At 45.0% G+C, this 23355-nt stretch overlaps 1 protein-coding gene across 1 annotated transcript; it reads right to left on the bottom strand.

Moving 5' to 3' along the window:
- Nucleotides 1-2568: 2568 nt before the first annotated feature.
- Nucleotides 2569-11497, bottom strand: LOC121561935 (rho guanine nucleotide exchange factor 39-like). Its single transcript, XM_045219403.1, has 5 exons — nucleotides 11419-11497; nucleotides 9244-9508; nucleotides 8105-8199; nucleotides 2843-2963; nucleotides 2569-2589 (listed from the first exon to the last, which is right to left on the bottom strand). The coding sequence occupies exons 2-5, from the start codon at nucleotides 9391-9393 to the stop codon at nucleotides 2569-2571; spliced, it is 387 nt and encodes a 128-aa protein (XP_045075338.1). The 5' UTR covers nucleotides 9394-9508; nucleotides 11419-11497.
- Between the last annotated feature and the right edge of the window lie 11858 nt (nucleotides 11498-23355).

Raw genomic sequence — 23355 nt, 5'->3', positions numbered from 1 at the left:
GCTGTAAATCATTAGGATGATCTCAGTGTGAGAGGACTGGCTGTAAATCATTAGGATGATGATGATGATCTCAGTGTGAGAGGACTGGCTGTAAATCATTAGGATGATGATGATGATCTCAATGTGAGAGGACTGGCTGTAAATCATTAGGATGATGATCTCAATGTGAGAGGACTGGCTGTAAATCATTAGGATGATGATGATCTCAGTGTGAGAGGACTGGCTGTAAATCATTAGGATGATGATGATCTCAATGTGAGAGGACTGGCTGTAAATCATTAGGATGATGATGATGATCTCAGTGTGAGAGGACTGGCTGTAAATCATTAGGATGATGATGATCTCAGTGTGAGAGGACTGGCTGTAAATCATTAGGATGATGATGATCTCAGTGTGAGAGGACTGGCTGTAAATCATTAGGATGATGATGATGATCTCAGTGTGAGAGGAATCAGAAACTAACATTTCCACACTATGGACCTAACATCTCTGTGAGGGAAGACATTCAAACTAAAGCACACATTAAAACCTACATAGTGTATTATTTACTGAAGAGCCACAGCATCTCTACCTACCTAGCATCCTCTTCTAGTTACCTGTGGTTAGTTACCTGTGGTTAGTTACCTGTGGTTAGTTACCTGTGGTTAACCCTGCACTGAGCCGAGAGCTGCAGCGATATGAATGTCTTCGTTAAGTAGTATGATAGGTGCAGTGTAATGTGTTGTTCTACAGGGTCAGCCATAGTAGTATGATAGGTGCAGTGTAATGTGTTGTTCTACAGGGTCAGCCATAGTAGTATGATAGGTGCAGTGTAATGTGTTGTTTTACAGGGTCAGCCATAGTAGTATGATAGGTGCAGTGTAATGTGTTGTTCTACAGGGTCAGCCATAGTAGTATGATAGGTGCAGTGTAATGTGTTGTTTTACAGGGTCAGCCATAGTAGTATGATAGGTGCAGTGTAATGTGTTGTTCTACAGGGTCAGCCATAGTAGTATGATAGGTCCAGTGTAATGTGTGTGTTCTACAGGGTCAGCCATAGTAGTAATGATAGGTCCAGTGTAATGTGTTGTTTTACAGGGTCAGCCATAGTAGTATGATAGGTGCAGTGTAATGTGTTGTTTTACAGGGTCAGCCATAGTAGTATGATAGGTGCAGTGTAATGTGTTGTTCTACAGGGTCAGCCATAGTAGTATGATAGGTGCAGTGTAATGTGTTGTTCTACAGGGTCAGCCATAGTAGTATGATAGGTGCAGTGTAATGTGTTGTTCTACAGGGTCAGCCATAGAAGTACAGCACCCCTGGAGCAAATTAAGTGCCTTGCTCAAGGGCACATCAGAATTTTGACCTGATCTACATTTCTTTAAAATTGAAGCGAATCCGATGCACCCCATTCCCTATTTAGCGCACTACTTTTGGTCTGGCCGAAAGGAAAAAGGCTAAATAAAGGTGTTCTGTCATAAAGACCTACAGAACAATGTCATTAACCAGACATGACATTGAGGCATGTCACTAGACACTGAAGCAAGGTGTTTCCAATGGGAGTGTATGATCTAACAGGCCTATGCCACAGCATTTAATCCCCCCCACCCCATATTATCAGTCCTCAGTAAAGTACTCATCCATGCTGCTGATATCAGAGGTACAGGTGCCTTATGAGCTGCGGTGCTAATTAGCACAGAGACTGTCACCATTGCACCTTTTTAGGGCCAAATGACGGAGAGACAGAGATGGAGGGAGGCTGTGCCGTTTAATGAGAGGTAGAAGAACAATCCTGTTCCTAATAGGACCGCTGGGCTTTGGGCCGAGGAGGAGAGGAGTGGGGTGTCATCCACCAATCAACCTGGGGGGGACGCCATTTTGGGAACAAATGGTTCAACATGCTAAACATGGTCTTAGACAGAGCCGTCATTAAGACCACTGACTTATCCAGTCCTGTATGAGGTGGTCTAGACAGAGCCGTCATTAGGACCACTGACTTATCCAGTCCTGTATGAGGTGGTCTAGACAGAGCCGTCATTAAGACCACTGACTTATCCAGTCCTGTATGAGGTGGTCTAGACAGAGCCGTCATTAGGACCACTGACTTATCCAGTCCTGTATGAGGTGGTCTAGACAGAGCCGTCATTAGGACCACTGACTTATCCAGTCCTGTATGAGGTGGTCTAGACAGAGCCGTCATTAGGACCACTGACTTATCCAGTCCTGTATGAGGTGGTCTAGACAGAGCCGTCATTAGGACCACTGAGTTATCCAGTCCTGTATGAGGTGGTCTAGACAGAGCCGTCATTAGGACCACTGAGTTATCCAGTCCTGTATGAGGTGGTCTAGACAGAGCCGTCATTAGGACCACTGACTTATCCAGTCCTGTATGAGGTGGTCTAGACAGAGCCGTCATTAGGACCACTGACTTATACAGTCCTGTAGGACAGCTCTGAAAGCTATAGGCCCAATCAGACACATGTATTAGTTTTGGGCACCGCATCTCCAAGGATATTTGCTGAATAACATATTCATGAACAGTATTGACGCTATATGCATGTGTTAGATTAAAACAAATGGAGGTCAGCCTCAGTCCACGTAATTGGTCAGCTATAACACAAAACAGGAAGCCCAATTTATTCAAACGAACATTAAACATTTTGATAAATCAACTAGAGACACGAGACACGTATTCGAAGGCGTCTGTTAAATTGGTTAATAATGTCCAAGTAGTGTTCTTTCCTATTTCGGAACACAGAACCAAATCTTGCACGTCTGTCACAAGAGATGACGTTCTTTCTGACCCCTTCAACCTGAAAAGGATTGGAAGTGTTGTTGTCCACGACAACAGAATAAAACTCACCGCCAGGACCTTGCTGGCGTTCTGGATGTTGTCTACATAGGTGACGTAGTGGTGAAGGTGAGGACAGAAGTCATCAAAGCCACGCCCAAAGTCCCCTTTCTCCAGACGGACCAACAATGTCCTGCACAAGAGTAGAGAGAGACAAACCATTAACAATGATTGATCAACAGCACAAGACATCCTCACGCAAGATAATGTATCAAAGATAATCACCCTACGTATCGTATCGGCACATAAGTATCGTGAGAATATCGTATCGTGACGTCCCTGGCAATTCCCAGCCCTAGTAATATTGCGATGGGACATCACGATACATTATTCTCACGATACTTAGGTGCCGATACGATATGAAGTGCGATTCCATATGAAGTGTGATCCTATATAGAGTGCGATCCTATATAGAGTGCGATTCTATATAGAGTGCGATTCTATATAGAGTGCGATTCTATATAGAGTGCGATTCTATATAGAGTGCGATTCTATATGAAGTGTGATCCTATATAGAGTGCGATTCTATATAGAGTGCGATTCTATATAGAGTGCGATTCTATATAGAGTGCGATTCTATATAGAGTGCGATTCTATATAGAGTGTGATTCTATATAGAGTGCGATTCTATATAGAGTGCGATTCCATACTGTGATTTTATTGTCATTTGATGTTCCAAACATATTGCTCACTATGTCTGCTGCAGAGAGACAGAGTACGAGATAATTAGTTTTGATCAGTCATGGAAATAAAACCGCTGAAAACATGTCGGCTCACTACTTAAATAGATGATGGAGAAGTGTTGGCGCAGGTAGGTACAGTCGACTAGTGCCGTCGACAGGATGCCAAATCAATACTTGGAGTCAAAGTATCATTATAATACCTCCTAAAATAATATTGTGATATGTAACTGCATCGATTTCTTCCCCCATCACTAAATATTACCACATAGAACGGTCTGATCACCACACTACAAAAAGGAGTTGCTCACAATTACACACATACACCTCCTGATTGTACCGTCTAATGATGTTCCCAGAGACATCACATCCTTACATCGCTGGAAGAAGGAGCACTGAAGTTGATTTAAATAGATTGTAATGAAGCATCGGGCCCAAGGTAGACCTGTTGGTAATCAGGAGACGCAGAGGCAGCCAGGAGACACGGCCGGGGGAGTTCGGCTAACGAGGGCAAAGGGCAGGAAAAACCGGGTTTCCGTTTCCTCCCTCCCTCTAAAAGCCAGAGGCTATTATGATAAATATAAAACTACAAATTACAGCTTTTAGACTGTTTTCAAGGTGATTAAATAGTCAAGAAGAAGGGAATGAGAGGAGAGGAGGGGAGAGGAGAAGGGAGGAGGAAGGGGGAGAGTAGAGGGAGAGAAGCGAAGGGGAGGCGGGAGAGGAGGAGAACGAAGTAGAGGAGAGGAGAGGAGAGGAGAGGGGAGAGTAGAGGAGAAGGGAGGAGGAGGAGGGGAGGGGAGAGGAGAGAGGAGAGGGGAAGGGAGGAGGAAGAGGGGAGAGTAGAGGAGAAGGGAGGAGGAAGAGGGGAGAGTAGAGGAGAAGGGAGGAGGAAGAGGGGAGAGGAGAGGAGAAGGGAGGAGGAAGAGGGGAGAGGAGAGGAGAAGGGAGGAGGAAGAGGGGAGAGTAGAGGAGAAGGAAGAAGGGAGAGTAGAGGAGAGGGGAGGAGGAAGAGGGGAGAGGAGAGGAGGAAGAGGGGGAGAGGAGAGGAGAAGGGAGGAGGAAGAGGGGAGAGTAGAGGAGAAGGGAGGAGGAAGAGGGGAGAGGAGAGGAGAAGGGAGGAGGAAGAGGGGAGAGGAGAGGAGGAAGAGGGGAGAGGAGAGGAGAAGGGAGGAGGAAGAGGGGAGAGTAGAGGAGAAGGGAGGAGGAAGAGGGGAGAGGAGAAGGGAGGAGGAAGAGGAGGAGAGAGAGGAGAAGGGAGGAGGAAGGGGGGAGAGGTAGAGGAGAAGGGAGGAGGAAGAGGGGAGAGAGAGGAGAAGGGAGGAGGAAGAGGGGAGAGGAGAGGAGGAAGAGGGGAGAGGAGAGGAGAAGGGAGGAGGAAGAGGGGAGAGGAGAGGAGAAGGAAGGAGGAAGAGGGGAGAGTAGAGGAGAAGGGAGGAGGAAGAGAGGAGAGGAGAGGAGAAGGGAGGAGGAGGGGAGAGGAGAGGAGAAGGGAGGAGGGAGAGGGGAGAGGAGAGGAGAAGGGAGGAGGAGGGGAGAGGAGAGGAGAAGGGAGGAGGGAGAGGGGAGAGGAGAGGAGAAGGGAGGAGGGAGAGGGGAGAGGAGAGGAGAAGGGAGGAGGAGGGGAGAGGAGAGGAGAAGGGAGGAGGGAGAGGGGAGAGTAGAGGAGAAGGGAGGAGGGAGAGGGAGAGGAGAGGAGAAGGGAGGAGGAGGGGAGAGGAGAGGAGAAGGGAGGAGGGAGAGGGGAGAGGAGAGGAGAAGGGAGAAGGGAGAGGGAGAGGAGAGGAGAAGGGAGGAGGGAGAGGGGAGAGGAGAGGAGAAGGGAGGAGGAGAGGGAGAGGAGAAGGGAGGAGGAGGGAGAGGAGAGGAGAAGGGAGGAGGGAGAGGGGAGAGGAGAGGAGAAGGGAGAGGGGAGAGGAGAGGAGAAAGGAGGAGGAGGGGAGAGGAGAGGAGAAGGGAGGAGGAAGAGGGGAGAGTAGAGGAGAAGGGAGGAGGAGGGGAGAGTAGAGGAGAAGGGAGGAGGAAGAGGGGAGAGGAGAGGAGAGGAGAGGAGGAAGAGGGGAGAGGAGAAGGGAGGAAGGGGGAGTAGAGGGGAGGAGGGGAGAGTAGAGGGGAAGGAAGGAGAGGAGAGTAGAGGAGAAGGGAGGAGGAGGGGAGAGTAAAGGAGATGGGAGGAGGGGGGAGAGTAAAGGAGATGGGAGGAGGGGGGAGAGTAAAGGGGAAGGGAGGAGGGGGGAGAGTAGAGGAGAAGGGAGGAGGGGGGAGTAAAGGGGAAGCTGCTACTTCTCCTAGTAGAGGAGCCAGCTACATCATGTATCAGATAGTAACACTGTGGGTTCATCATGTATCAGGTTCAATTCTAACGGTGACAAGGTTTGACTTCCGTAACCCTGGATGTTATTTGATCTATATCACATTACACACACACACACACACACACACACACACACACACACACACACACACACACACACACACACACACACACACAAAAGCAGAACGTTGTCTCAGGTTTCCAACAGTGACGAGGATCGACTTCCGTCACCCTGGATATTATTTGATCCACACCACACTACAATCACACCACATTACTCCTCATTAAACTCCCCAGACACCCTCCGGTGGAATATCCATCTCTCAAACAGCTTTGTGACTCTGTGCTAGTTTCTGTGGGTGACGTGACAGGTCTTTGGGGTTGGTTATCAACAGCCTGTTACAGAGGAGCAGGGAGGAGGATAATTACGTTGCTATCTACATACTATCACTGTCTTGGTCTCAACTCCTCCTCATAAACTGCCTTAACCACGATGAACGGCATGGGAGGATCATCGACATTGTAAATATTTCAATTTTTAATATATAAGTCAGCTACGTTTATTAGAGTGGAATTCATGATTAGTGTGCAGTGTTGTTCCCCTGGAGTAAAGTACATTAAAACAGGATGTCAACTGGGTATCCCTCCCTCCCTACATCTGCCCCACACACACACACACACACACACACACACACACACACACACACACACACACACACACACACACACACTATGCCCAATGATACAGGCATGAGACCTCACAGAAAAGCCTGTTGTCATTCCTCTATATCAATCTACCACAAATGGATCTCCAACTCTCCTGGGATCCAAATGAAGCACTAGTTGCCATAATACCTCATCCATTGATTCACTAGAGTCATAATGCCTCATCCATTGATTCACTAGAGTCATAATGCCTCATCCATTGATTCACTAGAGTCATAATGCCTCATCCATTGATTCACTAGAGTCATAATGCCTCATCCATTGATTCACTAGAGTCATAATGCCTCATCCATTGATTCACTAGAGTCATAATGCCTCATCCATTGATTCACTAGAGTCATAATGCCTCATCCATTGATTCACTAGAGTCATAATGCCTCATCCATTGATTCACTAGAGTCATAATGCCTCATCCATTGATTCACTAGAGTCATAATGCCTCATCCATTGATTCACTAGAGTCATAATGCCTCATCCATTGATTCACTAGAGTCATAATGCCTCATCCATTGATTCACTAGAGTCATAATGCCTCATCCATTGATTCACTAGAGTCATAATGCCTCATCCATTGATTCACTAGAGTCATAATGCCTCATCCATTGATTCACTAGAGTCATAATGCCTCATCCATTGATTCACTAGAGTCATAATGCCTCATCCATTGATTCACTAGAGTCATAATGCCTCATCCATTGATTCACTAGAGTCATAATTCCTCATCCATTGATTCACTAGAATAGTTATAATTTTACATTTTAGTCATGTAGCAGACGCTCTTATCCAGAGCGACTTACAGTTAAGTGAGTGCACACATTTTCATATTATAAACCATGCGTTTGATACCATTCCCTTTACTCCATTCCGGCCACTTTTATGAGCCGTCCTCCCCTCAGCATCCTCCACTGATAAAGATGAACCAGTTTATCCAATATATCACACTCTGCCCACGTCCCAAATGGCGCCCTATTCCCTTTATAGTGCACTACTGTTGACCAGGGCCCAGTGCACTATCTAGGGAACAGGGTGTGGTTTGGGGACACACCCTCAGTAAAACATCCCTCTGTCTTCATCATTACCACTCAGGAAGAGAGCCTGTCAGGCTCAGAATGGAGATGAGGACCTGTGGGACTCAACACTGATGGTTAAAATCAACACACAGTATGAGGCTTTATTCAGTGAAGCTGGAACCCACATGATTAAATAGAACACCACTGTACTGCATGTCTTATGGTTCTATTGGAACCTATTCTATTCCCTGATGTTGGAATATGGAACACAGAACACTACCAAAACTCTAGAACAGGGGTACTCTACGAGGTCTGGGTTTTTCTTCCTTTGAGGAGAATTTCTCCATTTGGAATTGTGATGTGTGTAGGCTGTACCAGACAAGGCCCTCGGCTGTCTGAGGACTGTCAAACCAACACTCTGAACTACTAGTGAGAGAGCCAGGGAGGGGGCCAATTAATGTACTTCCCTTTATTAAGCACCCCCCCCACACACACACACACCCATCATGAATATTCTGTCATTAATTATTAAAGAGATACTTACTGGTTTACTGAATGGATGGCTGTAATGGAACTAAAGATGCTTTCTCTAATGTCCTGCCTCAGGGTGCCTTTGGCCTTCAGAATCTCCACAAAGTACTGCAAGAGAGCACATACAAAACACCGCAAACACGCAGAGACGTACCACACACACAGAGACAAGAAAGAAAGAAAACCAAATGAAGTATCCGTCTAGCCATTTGTATAGCTAAGACGGTCTGCTGTCTAGCTGCATGGTGTTGTATTAGTTCCACTGGATTCCCACGAGACATAACTGAAACATCTTAGGGAGAGATTTTACACCACCTGACAACTCAATTACTCCCTAGTCTGCGTCCCAAAGGGCACCCTAGTCTAGGGTTGGCTGATTTTTTACGATTGCGTCGTCTATCGACAACGTTTGACAGCCACCGTCGATGGTGACGACATCGTGATGTCACAAACAATGGTTTTTAGCGTGTTTGAACTTGGACTGCACCACTGGAGTCTGGCGGTGCACCACTGGAGTCTGGCGGTGCACAACAGTGCAGCCCAGTGAGCACACGGCAGGGCCACATGACAAATGGCCTCCTCCCTATTGGCCGTAGCCTAAAATGTTCAATACATATGAGGTCGGTAGACTATTAACATAATGTAAGAGAACAATGTAGATGGTAGACAGAGTGGAGAGCACCAAAACAGAGCTAAATGTCAGATGGGTTTTCCTCCATCCTCTCCTCTCCAATGTGGGATGATCATGGGCCTTTTGGACACCCTGTTGTCTGGCTTATTGTTTTAACACCTCCCGAGTGGCCCCCCCCCCAACCGAAAGGCCGCTTGTTCGAATCCCCGAGCCGGAAAGGTGGGGGGGGGGGGAAATCTGCCATTCTGCCCTCGAGCAAGGCAGTTAACCCCCAACATCAATGGGGCGGAAGACATTTTTGTTGAATGCATTCAGTTGTACAACCGACTAGATATCCCCCTTTCCTGTATCAGCAGACAACGGTTGCGTCCCAAAATGGCACCCTATTCCATACACAGTTCACTACTTTAGACCAGAGCCCCATAGGTCCAGGTCAAAACTAGTACACTATATAGGGAATAGGGATGTCATTTGGGACGTAGACAAAGACGGTATAAATAGGAGGTGCTGTGGCCACATACCGTGTTGACTAGTTCCAGCTGTTGACAGTATTTCTGTTCAGTTTGGACCATGGCTCTCGCTGTCCGGGTTCTCTTCCTCTCCCATTTCCCTCTCTGCTCCTGGACGCTCCGGCTGCCGGTCGGGCCCACAGGGCTGGGGGAGAAACTCATGCTCCTGCTGGGGCTGACACTGACTCCAGATCAGGACAACTGTAGACAGATTAAATCATTAGGGGGAGAAACTCATGCTCCTGCTGGGGCTGACACTGACTCCAGATCAGGACAACTGTAGAGAAGAAAACATTGGACATTTTTTGTACTTTTTCCCAAACCATTATAGGGCTCTCAAATTCACTAGGCCTAGAAATCTCACATGAAGTTTGTTAAACAGCTTTATCCAACGGCAATATTGACAATCACACAAATATGTTTTAGATCCTCAAGGTAAAAAGCATTTCATAGAGCTCAATAAACAATAATATTGCAGAAGACCCAAGGACACAGCGCTGATGAAGGCACTGTGGTTATTGATGCAAATAGCAACTCTCTCCCCCTCGCCGACCCAGTCCTCCCTCTCTCCGAACCAGTCCTCCCTCCCTCTCGCCGACCCTGTCCTCCCTCCCTCTCTCCGACCCAGTCCTCCCTCTCTCCGACCCTGTCCGTCCTCCCTCCCTCCCTCCCTCCTCCGACCCAGTCCTCCCTCTCTCCGAACCAGTCCTCCCTCCCTCTCTCCCCGACCCTGTCCTCCCTCCCTCTCTCCCGACCCAGTCCTCCCTCCCTCTCTCCCCGACCCAGTCCTCCCTCCCTCTCTCCCCGACCCAGTCCTCCCTCCCTCTCTCCCCGACCCAGTCCGTCCTCTCTTCCTCCTCCTCCCTAGAAGGGCACCCTGTGTGTCATTGGTTAGACCCTGTTGTTTACAGTGTGTTAGTTAGTGAAAGGCTGTCGTTGACGCTCGGCCCCCAGGGAGACGTCACTGGGGTTAATTGCTGCTAAAGCGCTGCCCTCAGACCTGCTCTATGTAATGGCCCTGGATTCTAACGCTCGTCCCAAATGGCACCTTATTCCCTATATAGTGCACTATGGGCCCTGGTCAAAAGTAGTGCACTATAAAGGGAATAGGGTGTCATTTGGGACGCAGCCCAGGTGTCTCAGCCTGCTCCATGGTGCTACAGAGGAGATGACACTAATGAGGGAGTCCAGGGAGGATACCTTGTTAAGGGACAAAAGGGGAGAGGAGGGAGTCAGGGGGGTAGAGAAAGGGAGAGAGAGGGGGAGGGAAGAGAGAGGAGGGGGGGGGAAGAAAAAGAGAGGCGGGGAGAGAGAGAGAGGGGGAAGGGGGAAGAGAGGGAGAACAGAGAGAGAGGAGAAGAAGGCGGGGAAAGGGAGAGGGGGAGAGAGAGAGGTCAATATAAGGGCATTTGAAAGCACCCCTTAGCTACTAAGAAGCAGGCATGTTCGTCTTCCATTCCTCCTAGTGTCATAACATGTTAGGGGTTTTTCCCATTAGCAGTAAAGATCTTTGCAGACTGTACGTCGGATTCAGTCTTTTACCATTATCACGTCACACTGTGCGATGTTACCAATTTAAAATATTGATTTCAAGCTGGCCAGATTGCTTCAATTCTGTCCTTACATTCTGCGATTGGCTTGCGAGGTTACGTCAGCTGACGTGGGCTACGTCAACTGCAACGGTGTATTTGATCTGCGCATGTGCTAGAGAAGTGAATTCAGGAAAAACAAAAGTATGCATCTTAGACAAAGTTCACAGACAAACTGTATATGTCTTAACTCAGAATCAAATAGGAAAAAATAGATGTTTCTGGACGAATCACCATGCTGCCTTGTTGACAACATAACCGAGCGGCGCAGAGAAGGGCGCTCCTCCCTCACGGTTTTTGCTCCTTCAAATTCTTCTTGATTGCGACAAAGTAACAACACGTTCTTTGTAGCCTACAGGACAATAATTATAAAAGGTAAAAAAACATAACATAAATGTTTCTCGACGTGAGCACCGAAAATAACGTTTAGCTTTAGCAACAAACAATGAACGTAGCTAGCCCTGTTTTTCTCGACAACGTCGAGAAAGCGACATAGTAAAAGGTAGTGACTGGAATGTGACTCGACTTACACATTTACAGCGATATAACTGTACACACTACATAAAATAGTTGCCTACTTTGAAAAATATTCACTAACCTGTCAACGTCTTGTTATCTGTTCAAAATTGAAATTCAGGCGCTCTTTTCGGATGCTGTTTCTTCCGGGTTATGGAGCAACATGATTGGCGCCTTCGAGGTATGGCTCCTCCTACCCCAGGGGATATGAAAGCCTTGTGCCACAGCATGTTGTCAACAAGGCAGCATGTCGCAACGTCCAGAAACATCTCTTTTCTTGTCATAAAATATATGTTCCAATTTTCAAACTAGTTTTCATTGGGTAGGCAGATAAAACGTTTTTATCAAAAGCAATCACTTTTGCATGTGAAAACACAGAATCCTACTCATTACCAGGGTTGTGGAGTAACTAATTACATGAAATATGAGTACAAAAAAATGTAATCAGTTACATTACCAGCAGAAATATTGCAATCAGATTACAGATACTTTTGAAAAACTGGATGATTACTTATTGGATTACTTTTCAATTTAGAAAGGATGTCTGTGAAAAAATACCTTGACACCTTTTCTGTTTTCTCAATGACGTTGAAAAAAGGCACCAGCATAAGTTGGTTCCACATGAGCGAGTCTAACCACAAGTTAAAAATGACTGCCTCTCCTGGTTCACCAACTACTTCTTAGATAGAGTTCAATGTGTCAAATCGGAGGGCCTGTTGTCTGGACCTATGGCAGTCTCTATGGGGGTGCCACAGGGTTCAATTCTTGGGCCGACTCTTTTCTCTGTGTATATCAATGACGTCGCTCTTGCTGCTGGTGACTCTCAGATCCACCTCTACGCAGACGACACCATTTTGTATACATCTGGCCCTTCATTGGACACTGTGTTAACAAACCTCCAAACGAGCTTCAATTCCATACAACACTCCTTCAGTAGCCTCCAACTGCTCTTAAACACTAGCAAAACTAAATACATGCTCTTCAACAGAACGCTGCTTGCACCCGCCCACCCGACTAGAATCACTACACTCGACGGGTCTGACCTAGAGTATGTGGACAACTACAAATATCTAGGTGTCTGGTTAGACTGTAAACTCTCCTTCCAGACTCACATTAAGAATCTCCAATCCAAAGTTAAATTTAGAATCGGTTTCCTATTTCGCAACAAAGCCTCCTTCACTCATGCTGCCAAACATGCCCTCGTAAAACTGACTATCCTACCGATCCTTGACTTCGGCGATGTCATTTACAAAATAGCCTCCAACACTCTACTCAGCAAATTGGATGTAGTCTATCACAGTGCCATCCGTTTTGTCTCCAAAGCCCCATATAATACCCACCACTGTGACCTGTACGCTCTTGTTGGCTGGTCCTCACTACATATTCGTCGCCAAACCCACTGGCTCCAGGCCATCTATAAATCACTGCTAGGCAAATCCCCGCCTTATCTTAGCTCATTGGTCACCATAGCAACACCCACCCGTAGTCTGCGCTCCAGCGGGTATATCTCACTGGTCATCCCCAAAGCCAACACCTCCTTTGGCCGCAATTCTTTCCAGTTCTCTGCTGCCAATGACTGGAACAAATTGCAAAAATCTCTGAAGCTGGAGACACTTATCTCCCTCACTAACTTTAAGCATCAGTTGTCAGAGCACCTTACCGATCACTGCACCTGTACACAGCCCATCTGAAATTAGCCCGCCCAACTACCTCATCCCTATATTGTTATTTATTTTGCTCATTTGTACCCCAGTATCTCTATTTGCACATCATCTCTTGCACATCTATCATTCCAGTGTTAATACTAATTGTAATTATTTTGCACTATAGCCTATTTATTGCCTTACCTCCATAACTTGCTAAATTTGCACACACTGTATATTATATGTATTTCTGTTGTATTTTTTTTTTTACTTTGTTTTGTTTTACCCCATATGTAACTCTGTGTTGTTGTTTTTATCGCACTGCTTTGCTTTATCTTGGCCAGGTCGCAGTTGTAAATGAGAACTTGTTCTCAACTGGTTTACCTGGTTAAATAAAGGTGAAATAAAAAATATATAAAAAAAAGTTAGAGACCACTATGACGACACACCAAATGCGTTTGGTGGATCCTGTTGGTCTTCTTCTAATGCCTCTTAAAGTGGAACTGACAGCTATTTTAGCAACATGAAATCTTATTAAAATCTGTTCATATACACACCCCCAGCAAGAATATGGCGCCTTTAAAAAAAATAAAAATAAAAGATCTGACAAGAGAGCACTTAGATAGGGTTATTTTCTTTTTTTCATAAATTCATAGAATGTTTGGGAATTACATATACTAAGGTATTTGTGAAAATTCTATAGCGCCATAGAGTGGGAAAGAGGCTGTGGGTTCGGACAATTAATAGACACTGCAGTAAATAAAACCAAATAAAAACATCTGTCTCGTCCAGGACCGGAGTCTACACAGTCTGTTGCGCCATAGCCAATCAGAGCTACAGTAGGCCTTTATACAAACAAGCCATTTTCCACACAGGCCTGCCATCATTCACTTTGAACTGGACTATGTGTGTTTACAGGCAGTAGCAACAGCGCGACTTTAGATAATTAGAAAGCATTCGCCAAAAGCCACAAAATACACCTGAATGGATTTCTGCAAATATGTAAACACCACGGGAGTCCTCTTACATTTGGGAACTTTACAGTCCTGTTGATCAAACAACCATGAAAAGGAACGCTATCTATCCCTCAGTTGCCTATGCTCATCAACAACAACAAGATCGACAGCTAATGTTATCCAGAGCGAAATTAGCTACAATCTTACGAGGGAATAGTAGATAAACCGTCGTCAAAATTGCACTGACAAATGACGGGGAATACTAGCCTGCTCGTCCTTCTGCAGCTTGCCTGCCAATGCGTGCTTGTCCCAACCCACATTTTGACAACTGAATGGGAATTTGCCTGCCCGCCCATTTGACCGATGCCCAATACATTTGATTGACAACTAAGAGATATCTAAGAGATAGCTAACTGTCGTTCAAGTTCAGCATAGCTAGCTAGCAAAGTGATTCACAAGTCGGCCACTCACCCACTCCTCCAATCAATGACAACATCCTACCAGCATCTAGCTAGCTAACGTTAGTCTCCGTGGAGAGTAATCCAAAAATAACCCGAAAGTAATCCGATTACATTACTGAGTTTGGGTAATCCAAAAATCACGTTACTGATTACAATTTTGGACAGGTAACTGTATTGGATTATATTTAGAAAGTAAGCTACCCAACCCTGCTCATTACTCCACGTGCCCACGTCACTTTTGTTTTGAGACGTCTTCGCCGTGGGCTTTGAACCGGGCACCTGGCTCACGCCCGGGAGGCAACCTGCTTCCAAAACGAATGCAATCACTCTTCACCCGGTGTAAACTCCTCCCACCGGGTTAACCTGGGACAGATATTTTATTTAAATGTTTAATTTTTTTATTTAACCTTTATTTAACCAGGTAAGCCAGTTGAGAACAAGTTCTCATTTACAACTGCGACCTGGCCAAGATAAAGCAAAGCAGTGCGATAAAAACAACAACACAGAGTTACATATGGGGTAAAACAAAACATAAAGTCAAAAAATACAACAGAAAATATATATACAGTGTGTGCAAATGTAGCAAGTTATGGAGGTAAGGCAATAAATAGGCCATAGTGCAAAATAATTACAATTAGTATTAACACTTGAATGATAGATGTGCAAGAGATGATATGCAAATAGCGATACTGGCGTGCAAATGAGCAAAATAAATAACAATATAGGGATGAGGTAGTTGGGCGGGCTAATTACAGATGGGCTGTGTACAGGTGCAGTGATCGGTAAGGTGCTCTGACAACTGATGCTTAAAGTTAGTGAGGGAGATAAGGGTCTCCAGCTTCAGAGATGTTTGCAGTTCGTTTCAGTCATTGGCAGCAGAGAACTGGAAGGACTGGCGGCCAAAGGAGGTGTTGGCTTTGGGGATGACCAGTGAGATATACCTGCTGGAGCGCATACTACGGGTGGGTGTTGCTATGGTGACCAATGAGCTAAGATAAGGAGGGGATTTGCCTAGCAGTGATTTATAGATGGCCTGGAGCCAGTGGGTTTGACGACGAATATGTAGTGAGGACCAGCCAACAAGAGCGTACAGGTCACAGTGGTGGGTAGTATATGGGGCTTTGGGGACAGAACGGATGGCACTGTGATAGACTACATCCAATTTGCTGAGTAGAGTGTTGGAGGCTATTTTGTAAATGACATCGCCAAAGTCAAGGATCGGTAGGAGAGTCAGTTTTACGAGGGCATGTTTGGCAGCATGAGTGAAGGAGGCTTTGTTGCGAAATAGGAAGCCGATTCTTTACAGAGTTTACAGTCTAACCAGACACCTAGGTATTTGTAGTTGTCCACATACTCTAGGTCAGACCCGTCGAGAGTAGTGATTCTAGTCGGGTGGGCGGGTGCCAGCAGCGTTCGATTGAAGAGCATGTATTTAGTTTTACTAGTGTTTAAGAGCAGTTGGAGGCTACGGAAGGAGTGTTGTATGGCGTTGAAGCTCGTTTGGAGGTTTGTTAACACAGTGTCCAATGAAGGGCCAGATGTATACAATATGGTGTCGTCTGCGTAGAGGTGGATCTGAGAATCACCAGCAATCCCCCCCCATTCTCTCTCCTTCAGCATCTGCTAAGTGGAAGTGTGAAGATGTGTGTGACAATCACAGTTCTCACTCTCCACGGTGATGCTATGTCCGTGCATTCACACTTACGAAATGCAACGTCAGATTCAGGAAAACAGATTCAATTCAATAGTGGGCTGAACGCAGTCCACAAGAATGGACAGTAAAAGTTTTTAAAATCTGAATCTGAATCTGTCATTTGTAGCCCACCACTGTAGTTGTGAAACCAATAACTAGTATCTGATGCTAATCTTGGAGCTCGATCGAGCTGTAGTAGAAAGGCTATGAGTGGAACACACACTGGTCCTCTTCTTGCCCCACAGACTTATATTACCAACACGTGGCTCGTGCTCTTCTCTGCGTGAGTCCGTCTATGCTGGGAATTCCGTCATCCCCTTGGTGATAGGCTACGTCCTAGTAGGAGATGAAGGAAAGAGAGGAAATATGTCAGCACATTTCAGCACTAATTATATGAAAGAGATGCCCCCCCCCCTTTAAATCAATCTTAGTAACAGTTATAGCCCCAGTAGCTCCCGGAGAAGAAGACTATGTCCCAAATGTAACCCAATTCTCTGTATACTATATACATTTACATTTTAGTCGTTTAGCAGACGCTCTTATCCAGAGCGACTTACAGTTAGTGAGTGCATACATTTTCATACTGCCCCCCCCCGTGGGAATCGAACCCACAACCCTGGCGTTGCAAGCGCCATGCTCTACCAACTGAGTTACCAAGGAGGCCATATAGTGAACGACTTTAGGGCCTCTGGTCAAAAGTGGTGCACTATATAGAGAATACGGTGCCATTTGGGCATGAATGTCCCTGGCAGAGCATCAAATCCCTGTGCTCTAAATATATGAACCTAAGTGGAGCTTGTGGTCCCGCCCCACAGTAGCACTGACACTGACATCTAGTGTTGCCAGTGCGTCTGCCTGAGCTCCGCTGCTCATCACGAAACACACAGGCGATAGAATAGTGTGTCGAGGAGGAGAGTGAGAGTAACTGAAAGGTGAATTGATGCAGAGTAGATCACTGTGCATTAACCTGAGTGCAGTGGCATCAAAGCAAAGAAGTGTCAGGTTAGACATAGACTTTGAGATATCCTATAGTATACTATGTTTTCTATATCTTCTAGAGATATCCTATAGTAACTACGTTTATTGATTGATTTTTTTGGTGTAATTTTTACCCCCTTTTTCTCCCCAATTTCATGATTTCAATCTTGTCTCATCGCTGCAACTCCACAACAGACTCGGGAGAGGCGGAGGTCGAGTCATGCGTCCTCCAAAACATGACCAGCCAAGCCGCGCTTCTTAACACCCGCCAGCTTAACCCGGAAGCCAGCCGCACCAATGTGTCGGAGGAAACTCTGTTCAACTGACGACCGAAGTCAGCCTGCAGGCGCCCGGCCTGCCACAAGGAGTCACTAGAGCGCGATGAGCCAAGTAAAGCCCTCCCCCCCCCGGCCAAACCCTCCTCTAACCCGGACGACGCTGGGCCAATTGTGCGCCGCCCTATAGGACTCCCGGGCACAGCCGGTTGTGACACAGCCCGGGATCAAACCCGGGTCTGTAGTGACGCCGCAACAGTGTGATGCAGTGCCTCAGACCGCTGCACCCCTCGGGAGGCCCGTAACTATGGTTTCTAAATCGTCTAGAGATATCCTATAGTAACTATGTTTTCTAAATCGTCTAGAGATATCCTATAGTAACTATGTTTTCTAAATCGTCTAGAGATATCCTATAGTAACTATGTTTTCTAAATCGTCTAGAGATATCCTATAGTAACTATGTTTTCTATATCTTCTAGAGATATCCTATAGTAACTATGTTTTCTAAATCGTCTAGAGATATCCTATAGTAACTATGTTTTCTAAATCGTCTAGAGATATCCTATAGTAACTATGTTTTCTAAATCGTCTAGAGATATCCTATAGTAACTATGTTTTCTAAATCGTCTAGAGATATCCTATAGTAACTATGTTTTCTATATCTTCTAGAGATATCCTATAGTAACTATGTTTTCTAAATCGTCTAGAGATATCCTATAGTAACTATGCTTTCTATATCGTCTAGAGATATCCTATAGTAACTATGTTTTCTAAATCGTCTAGAGATATCCTATAGTAACTATGTTTTCTAAATCGTCTAGAGATATCCTATAGTAACTATGTTTTCTAAATCTTCTAGAGATATCCTATAGTAACTATGTTTTCTATATCTTCTAGAGATATCCTATAGTAACTATGTTTTCTAAATCGTCTAGAGATATCCTATAGTAACTATGCTTTCTATATCGTCTAGAGATATCCTATAGTAACTATGTTTTCTAAATCGTCTAGAGATATCCTATAGTAACTATGTTTTCTAAATCGTCTAGAGATATCCTATAGTAACTATGTTTTCTAAATCGTCTAGAGATATCCTATAGTAACTATGTTTTCTAAATCGTCTAGAGATATCCTATAGTAACTATGTTTTCTAAATCGTCTAGAGATATCCTATAGTAACTATGTTTTCTATATCTTCTAGAGATATCCTATAGTAACTATGTTTTCTAAATCGTCTAGAGATATCCTATAGTAACTATGTTTTCTAAATCGTCTAGAGATATCCTATAGTAACTATGTTTTCTATATCTTCTAGAGATATCCTATAGTAACTATGTTTTCTAAATCGTCTAGAGATATCCTATAGTAACTATGTTTTCTAAATCGTCTAGAGATATCCTATAGTAACTATGTTTTCTATATCTTCTAGAGATATCCTATAGTAACTATGTTTTCTAAATCGTCTAGAGATATCCTATAGTAACTATGCTTTCTATATCGTCTAGAGATATCCTATAGTAACTATGTTTTCTAAATCGTCTAGAGATATCCTATAGTAACTATGTTTTCTAAATCGTCTAGAGATATCCTATAGTAACTATGTTTTCTAAATCGTCTAGAGATATCCTATAGTAACTATGTTTTCTAAATCGTCTAGAGATATCCTATAGTAACTATGCTTTCTATATCGTCTAGAGATATCCTATAGTAACTATGTTTTCTAAATCGTCTAGAGATATCCTATAGTAACTATGTTTTCTAAATCGTCTAGAGATATCCTATAGTAACTATGTTTTCTATATCTTTGAATAGCTACAGGCTGTGAACTGTATCTCTCAGAGAGCATTGTGAAATGTATGATGTAATCAATACAGAATATCAGAATGGATTAAATGCGTTGTAGGCTCTAACAGCCAGTAAAGTTATCACACAGTCAACAAATACTAAAAAACAACAACTAATGAGCCCCAAGTACTTCCAAGTCACAAAGAGAATCTAAACTAGTTTAAAATCGGTCTCATATCAATTCTCCACACCCTGCCTGGGATTAAGTTAGCCATGTAATATCCAGGTAATATCCAGGTAATATTCATGGGCGGGGGGGTCCAACTGACAAAATTGATTGGTAGAGGGAAGGTCCAACTGATGATATTGGTGGGTAGAGGGAAGGTCCAACTGATGATATTGGTGGGTAGAGGGAAGGTCCAACTGATGATATTGGTGGGTAGAGGGAAGGTCCAACTGATGATATTGGTGGGTAGAGGGAAGGTCCAACTGATGATATTGGTGGGTAGAGGGAAGGTCCAACTGATGATATTGGTGGGTAGAAGAGAGGTCCAACTGATGATATTGGTGGGTAGAGGGAAGGTCCAACTGATGATATTGGTGGGTAGAGGGAAGGTCCAACTGATGATATTGGTGGGTAGAGGGAAGGTCCAACTGATGATATTGGTGGGTAGAGGGAAGGTCCAACTGATGATATTGGTGGGTAGAGGGAAGGTCCAACTGATGATATTGGTGGGTAGAGGGAAGGTCCAACTGATGATATTGGTGGGTAGAGGGAAGGTCCAACTGATGATATTGGTGGGTTGAGGGAAGGTCCAACTGATGATATTGGTGGGTAGAGGGAAGGTCCAACTGATGATATTGGTGGGTAGAAGGGAAGGTCCAACTGATGATATTGGTGGGTAGAAGAGAGGTCCAACTGATGATATTGGTGGGTAGAGGGAAGGTCCAACTGATGATATTGGTGGGTAGAGGGAAGGTCCAACTGATGATATTGGTGGGTAGAGGGAAGGTCCAACTGATGATATTGGTGGGTAGAGGGAAGGTCCAACTGATGATATTGGTGGGTAGAAGGGAAGGTCCAACTGATGATATTGGTGGGTAGAGGGAAGGTCCAACTGATGATATTGGTGGGTAGAGGGAAGGTCCAACTGATGATATTGGTGGGTAGAGGGAAGGTCCAACTGATGATATTGGTGGGTAGAGGGAAGGTCCAACTGATGATATTGGTGGGTAGAGGGGAGGTCCAACTGATGATATTGGTGGGTAGAGGGAAGGTCCAACTGATGATATTGGTGGGTAGAGGAGAGGTCCAACTGATGATATTGGTGGGTAGAGGGAAGGTCCAACTGATGATATTGGTGGGTAGAGGGAAGGTCCAACTGATGATATTGGTGGGTAGAAGGGAAGGTCCAACTGATGATATTGGTGGGTAGAGGGAAGGTCCAACTGATGATATTGGTGGGTAGAGGGAAGGTCCAACTGATGATATTGGTGGGTAGAGGGAAGGTCCAACTGATGATATTGGTGGGTAGAGGGAAGGTCCAACTGATGATATTGGTGGGTAGAGGGAAGGTCCAACTGATGATATTGGTGGGTAGAGGGAAGGTCCAACTGATGATATTGGTGGGTAGAAGGGAAGGTCCAACTGATGATATTGGTGGGTAGAAGGGAAGGTCCAACTGATGATATTGGTGGGTAGAAGAGAGGTCCAACTGATGATATTGGTGGGTAGAGGGAAGGTCCAACTGATGATATTGGTGGGTAGAGGGAAGGTCCAACTGATGATATTGGTGGGTAGAGGGAAGGTCCAACTGATGATATTGGTGGGTAGAGGGAAGGTTCAACTGATGATATTGGTGGGTAGAGGGAAGGTCCAACTGATGATATTGGTGGGTAGAGGGGAAGGTCCAACTGATGATATTGGTGGGTAGAGGGAAGGTCCAACTGATGATATTGGTGGGTAGAGGGAAGGTCCAACTGATGATATTGGTGGGTAGAGGGAAGGTCCAACTGATGATATTGGTGGGTAGAGGGAAGGTCCAACTGATGATATTGGTGGGTAGAAGGGAAGGTCCAACTGATGATATTGGTGGGTAGAGGGAAGGTCCAACTGATGATATTGGTGGGTAGAGGGAAGGTCCAACTGATGATATTGGTGGGTAGAGGGAAGGTCCAACTGATGATATTGGTGGGTAGAGGAGAGGTGCAACTGATGATATTGGTGGGTAGAGGAGAGGTGCAACTGATGATATTGACCAGGACCCATAGAGGTGCTGGTTAAAAGTAGTGCACTGTGTAGGGAATAGAGTGCTGTTTGGCACACAGCCGGTGTTATTGTGTTTACGGTTTCCAGTACAAATGGTATTGTAATAATTGGCCCCCATACAGAACCTGTGCAAATTAGGGCCTATTTAGCCTGGGGGGGCGATATAGCTGTGAACGGTACGGACACCTCACAGACAAAAAAAGGGTCCTGTTTTACCCGAGGAAGGAAAGAAAGAGAGAAAAAGTGATGCGTCAATAATCTACACTTTCGGAGTAAAGGAGTAACTAACTCTCTCAAGGTTTTCCTGCAGCTCTGCTGTGCATTATTCATCTACCAGAGAGCCAGAGGGCTCTTCATTGACCTCAGCACCTCGCAAAAAAAAATAAACTTCATGGTCCGCGTTCCTCTGTAGCTCAGCTGGTAGAGCACGGCGCTTGTAACGCCAAGGTAGTGGGTTCGATCCCCGGGACCACCCATACACAAAAATGTATGCACGCATGACTGTAAGTCGCTTTGGATAAAAGCGTCTGCTAAATGGCATATTATTATTATTATTATTATCCGCGTTCCAAAATGGCACCGTATTCCCTACACTGCACACTACTTTGACACTACTCACGGGTCTGTATTGGGGGGAAATTAGTGCGCTGGGTTAGGAATAGGGGGTCATTTGGGACGCCGACCATTAGATGAAAGAATGCAATGTTTTGTAATTCAACTTTTGAGTCCTGAAGTTCCACCCCCCCCCCCCCCCATCTCCTCCGTCCTTACTGCAATTCAATAGTTTGGGATTTCAACTTCATGCATTATTCATTAAAGGTATAGGAGGGGAAGGCTATTGCTACCTTAGCTTGGTTAAAGTTGTCATGAAACCATACCGCCTGCCTGTAAGTCTAAAGACGTATTATGGAGTCAGTATGGATAAAAACATTTGTAACAGTCACATCAAAACAAATACGCCGGTCTGGCTAGAGCAAAACCTCTTGAGCAAATATGGGAAAATGTCAAAAAAACGCCGGGTGTCAAATCACCCTCCTTTCAGCCAGTGCCTGCCACTTAGTTTGCGGCAGAGAGAAAAACTTTCCCATGAGTGTTTATTGATGTAGAATACCATTATCTAGCGTGGTTAAAGGGCCAAAGGCTTCATTTGAGTTTTAGATGAACTAAGAGGCCATAGCACTTCAGTTCACTTAAAAGCTACAATTGCCAGTGTTTTTAGTCCAGTGGTAATGGTGGTGGTGGCGTCTAGTGTTGACACTCATTCTAAGAGCTGTTAAGGCTTGGTGCTTCATAAGTACATAAGTGTATCAGTTAGAATTAGTGTTAATTAGTCTAATTCATAACGCTTTTCTTCAGGGCAATGCAGCAATTGTTTCAACAGTAGTCCATTTTGGGGTTGTTGTGCTCTCCAGACAGACATAGGCTGGTTGTGTCTCAAATGGTACCTTTTTCCCCCCGATATAAGGCACTACTTTTGACCTGAGCCCTAGTTCATTATACAGCCATTTGGGACGCCAACCCTTTTAGCTTCTAATTGCAGATATTCATACTTTAACCTATAGTCTGATCCTATCTACTCTAAACTCATTTTGCGGCAGCAGTACATCCAAACTTTTCCCTCTGAGTAATTGTGGAGGTCACAGGAGAGGCAGCCGATAGATTAAAGTCACAGAACGGAAAATGGAACGTGTTAGAATGCGTCCCAAATGGCGCCCTATTCCCTATAGTGTGCACTACTTTTTGAGCAGGGATCTAGTAAAAAAAAATGTGTGCACTAAATAGGGAATAGGGGTGCCGTTTGGGGCCCGAGACTAAAGTTGAGTGAATAAATAAAGAGATGGAAAACGGAGCTCGGTAGACATGTAGTGATGGACTGTGGGGAGGGATTCTCAGAAGCAATTAGCACTAATTACCTATTGGGTGGCCTTGATTAGAGTCAGGAAAAGCAACCTAGCACTA

Source organism: Coregonus clupeaformis, unplaced genomic scaffold, assembly GCF_020615455.1.
Source record: "Coregonus clupeaformis isolate EN_2021a unplaced genomic scaffold, ASM2061545v1 scaf2367, whole genome shotgun sequence".
NCBI classification, from domain to species: domain Eukaryota; kingdom Metazoa; phylum Chordata; class Actinopteri; order Salmoniformes; family Salmonidae; genus Coregonus; species Coregonus clupeaformis.
The sequence above is the reverse complement of the archived record's forward strand: the minus strand, read 5'-3'. Positions and strand labels throughout refer to the sequence as shown.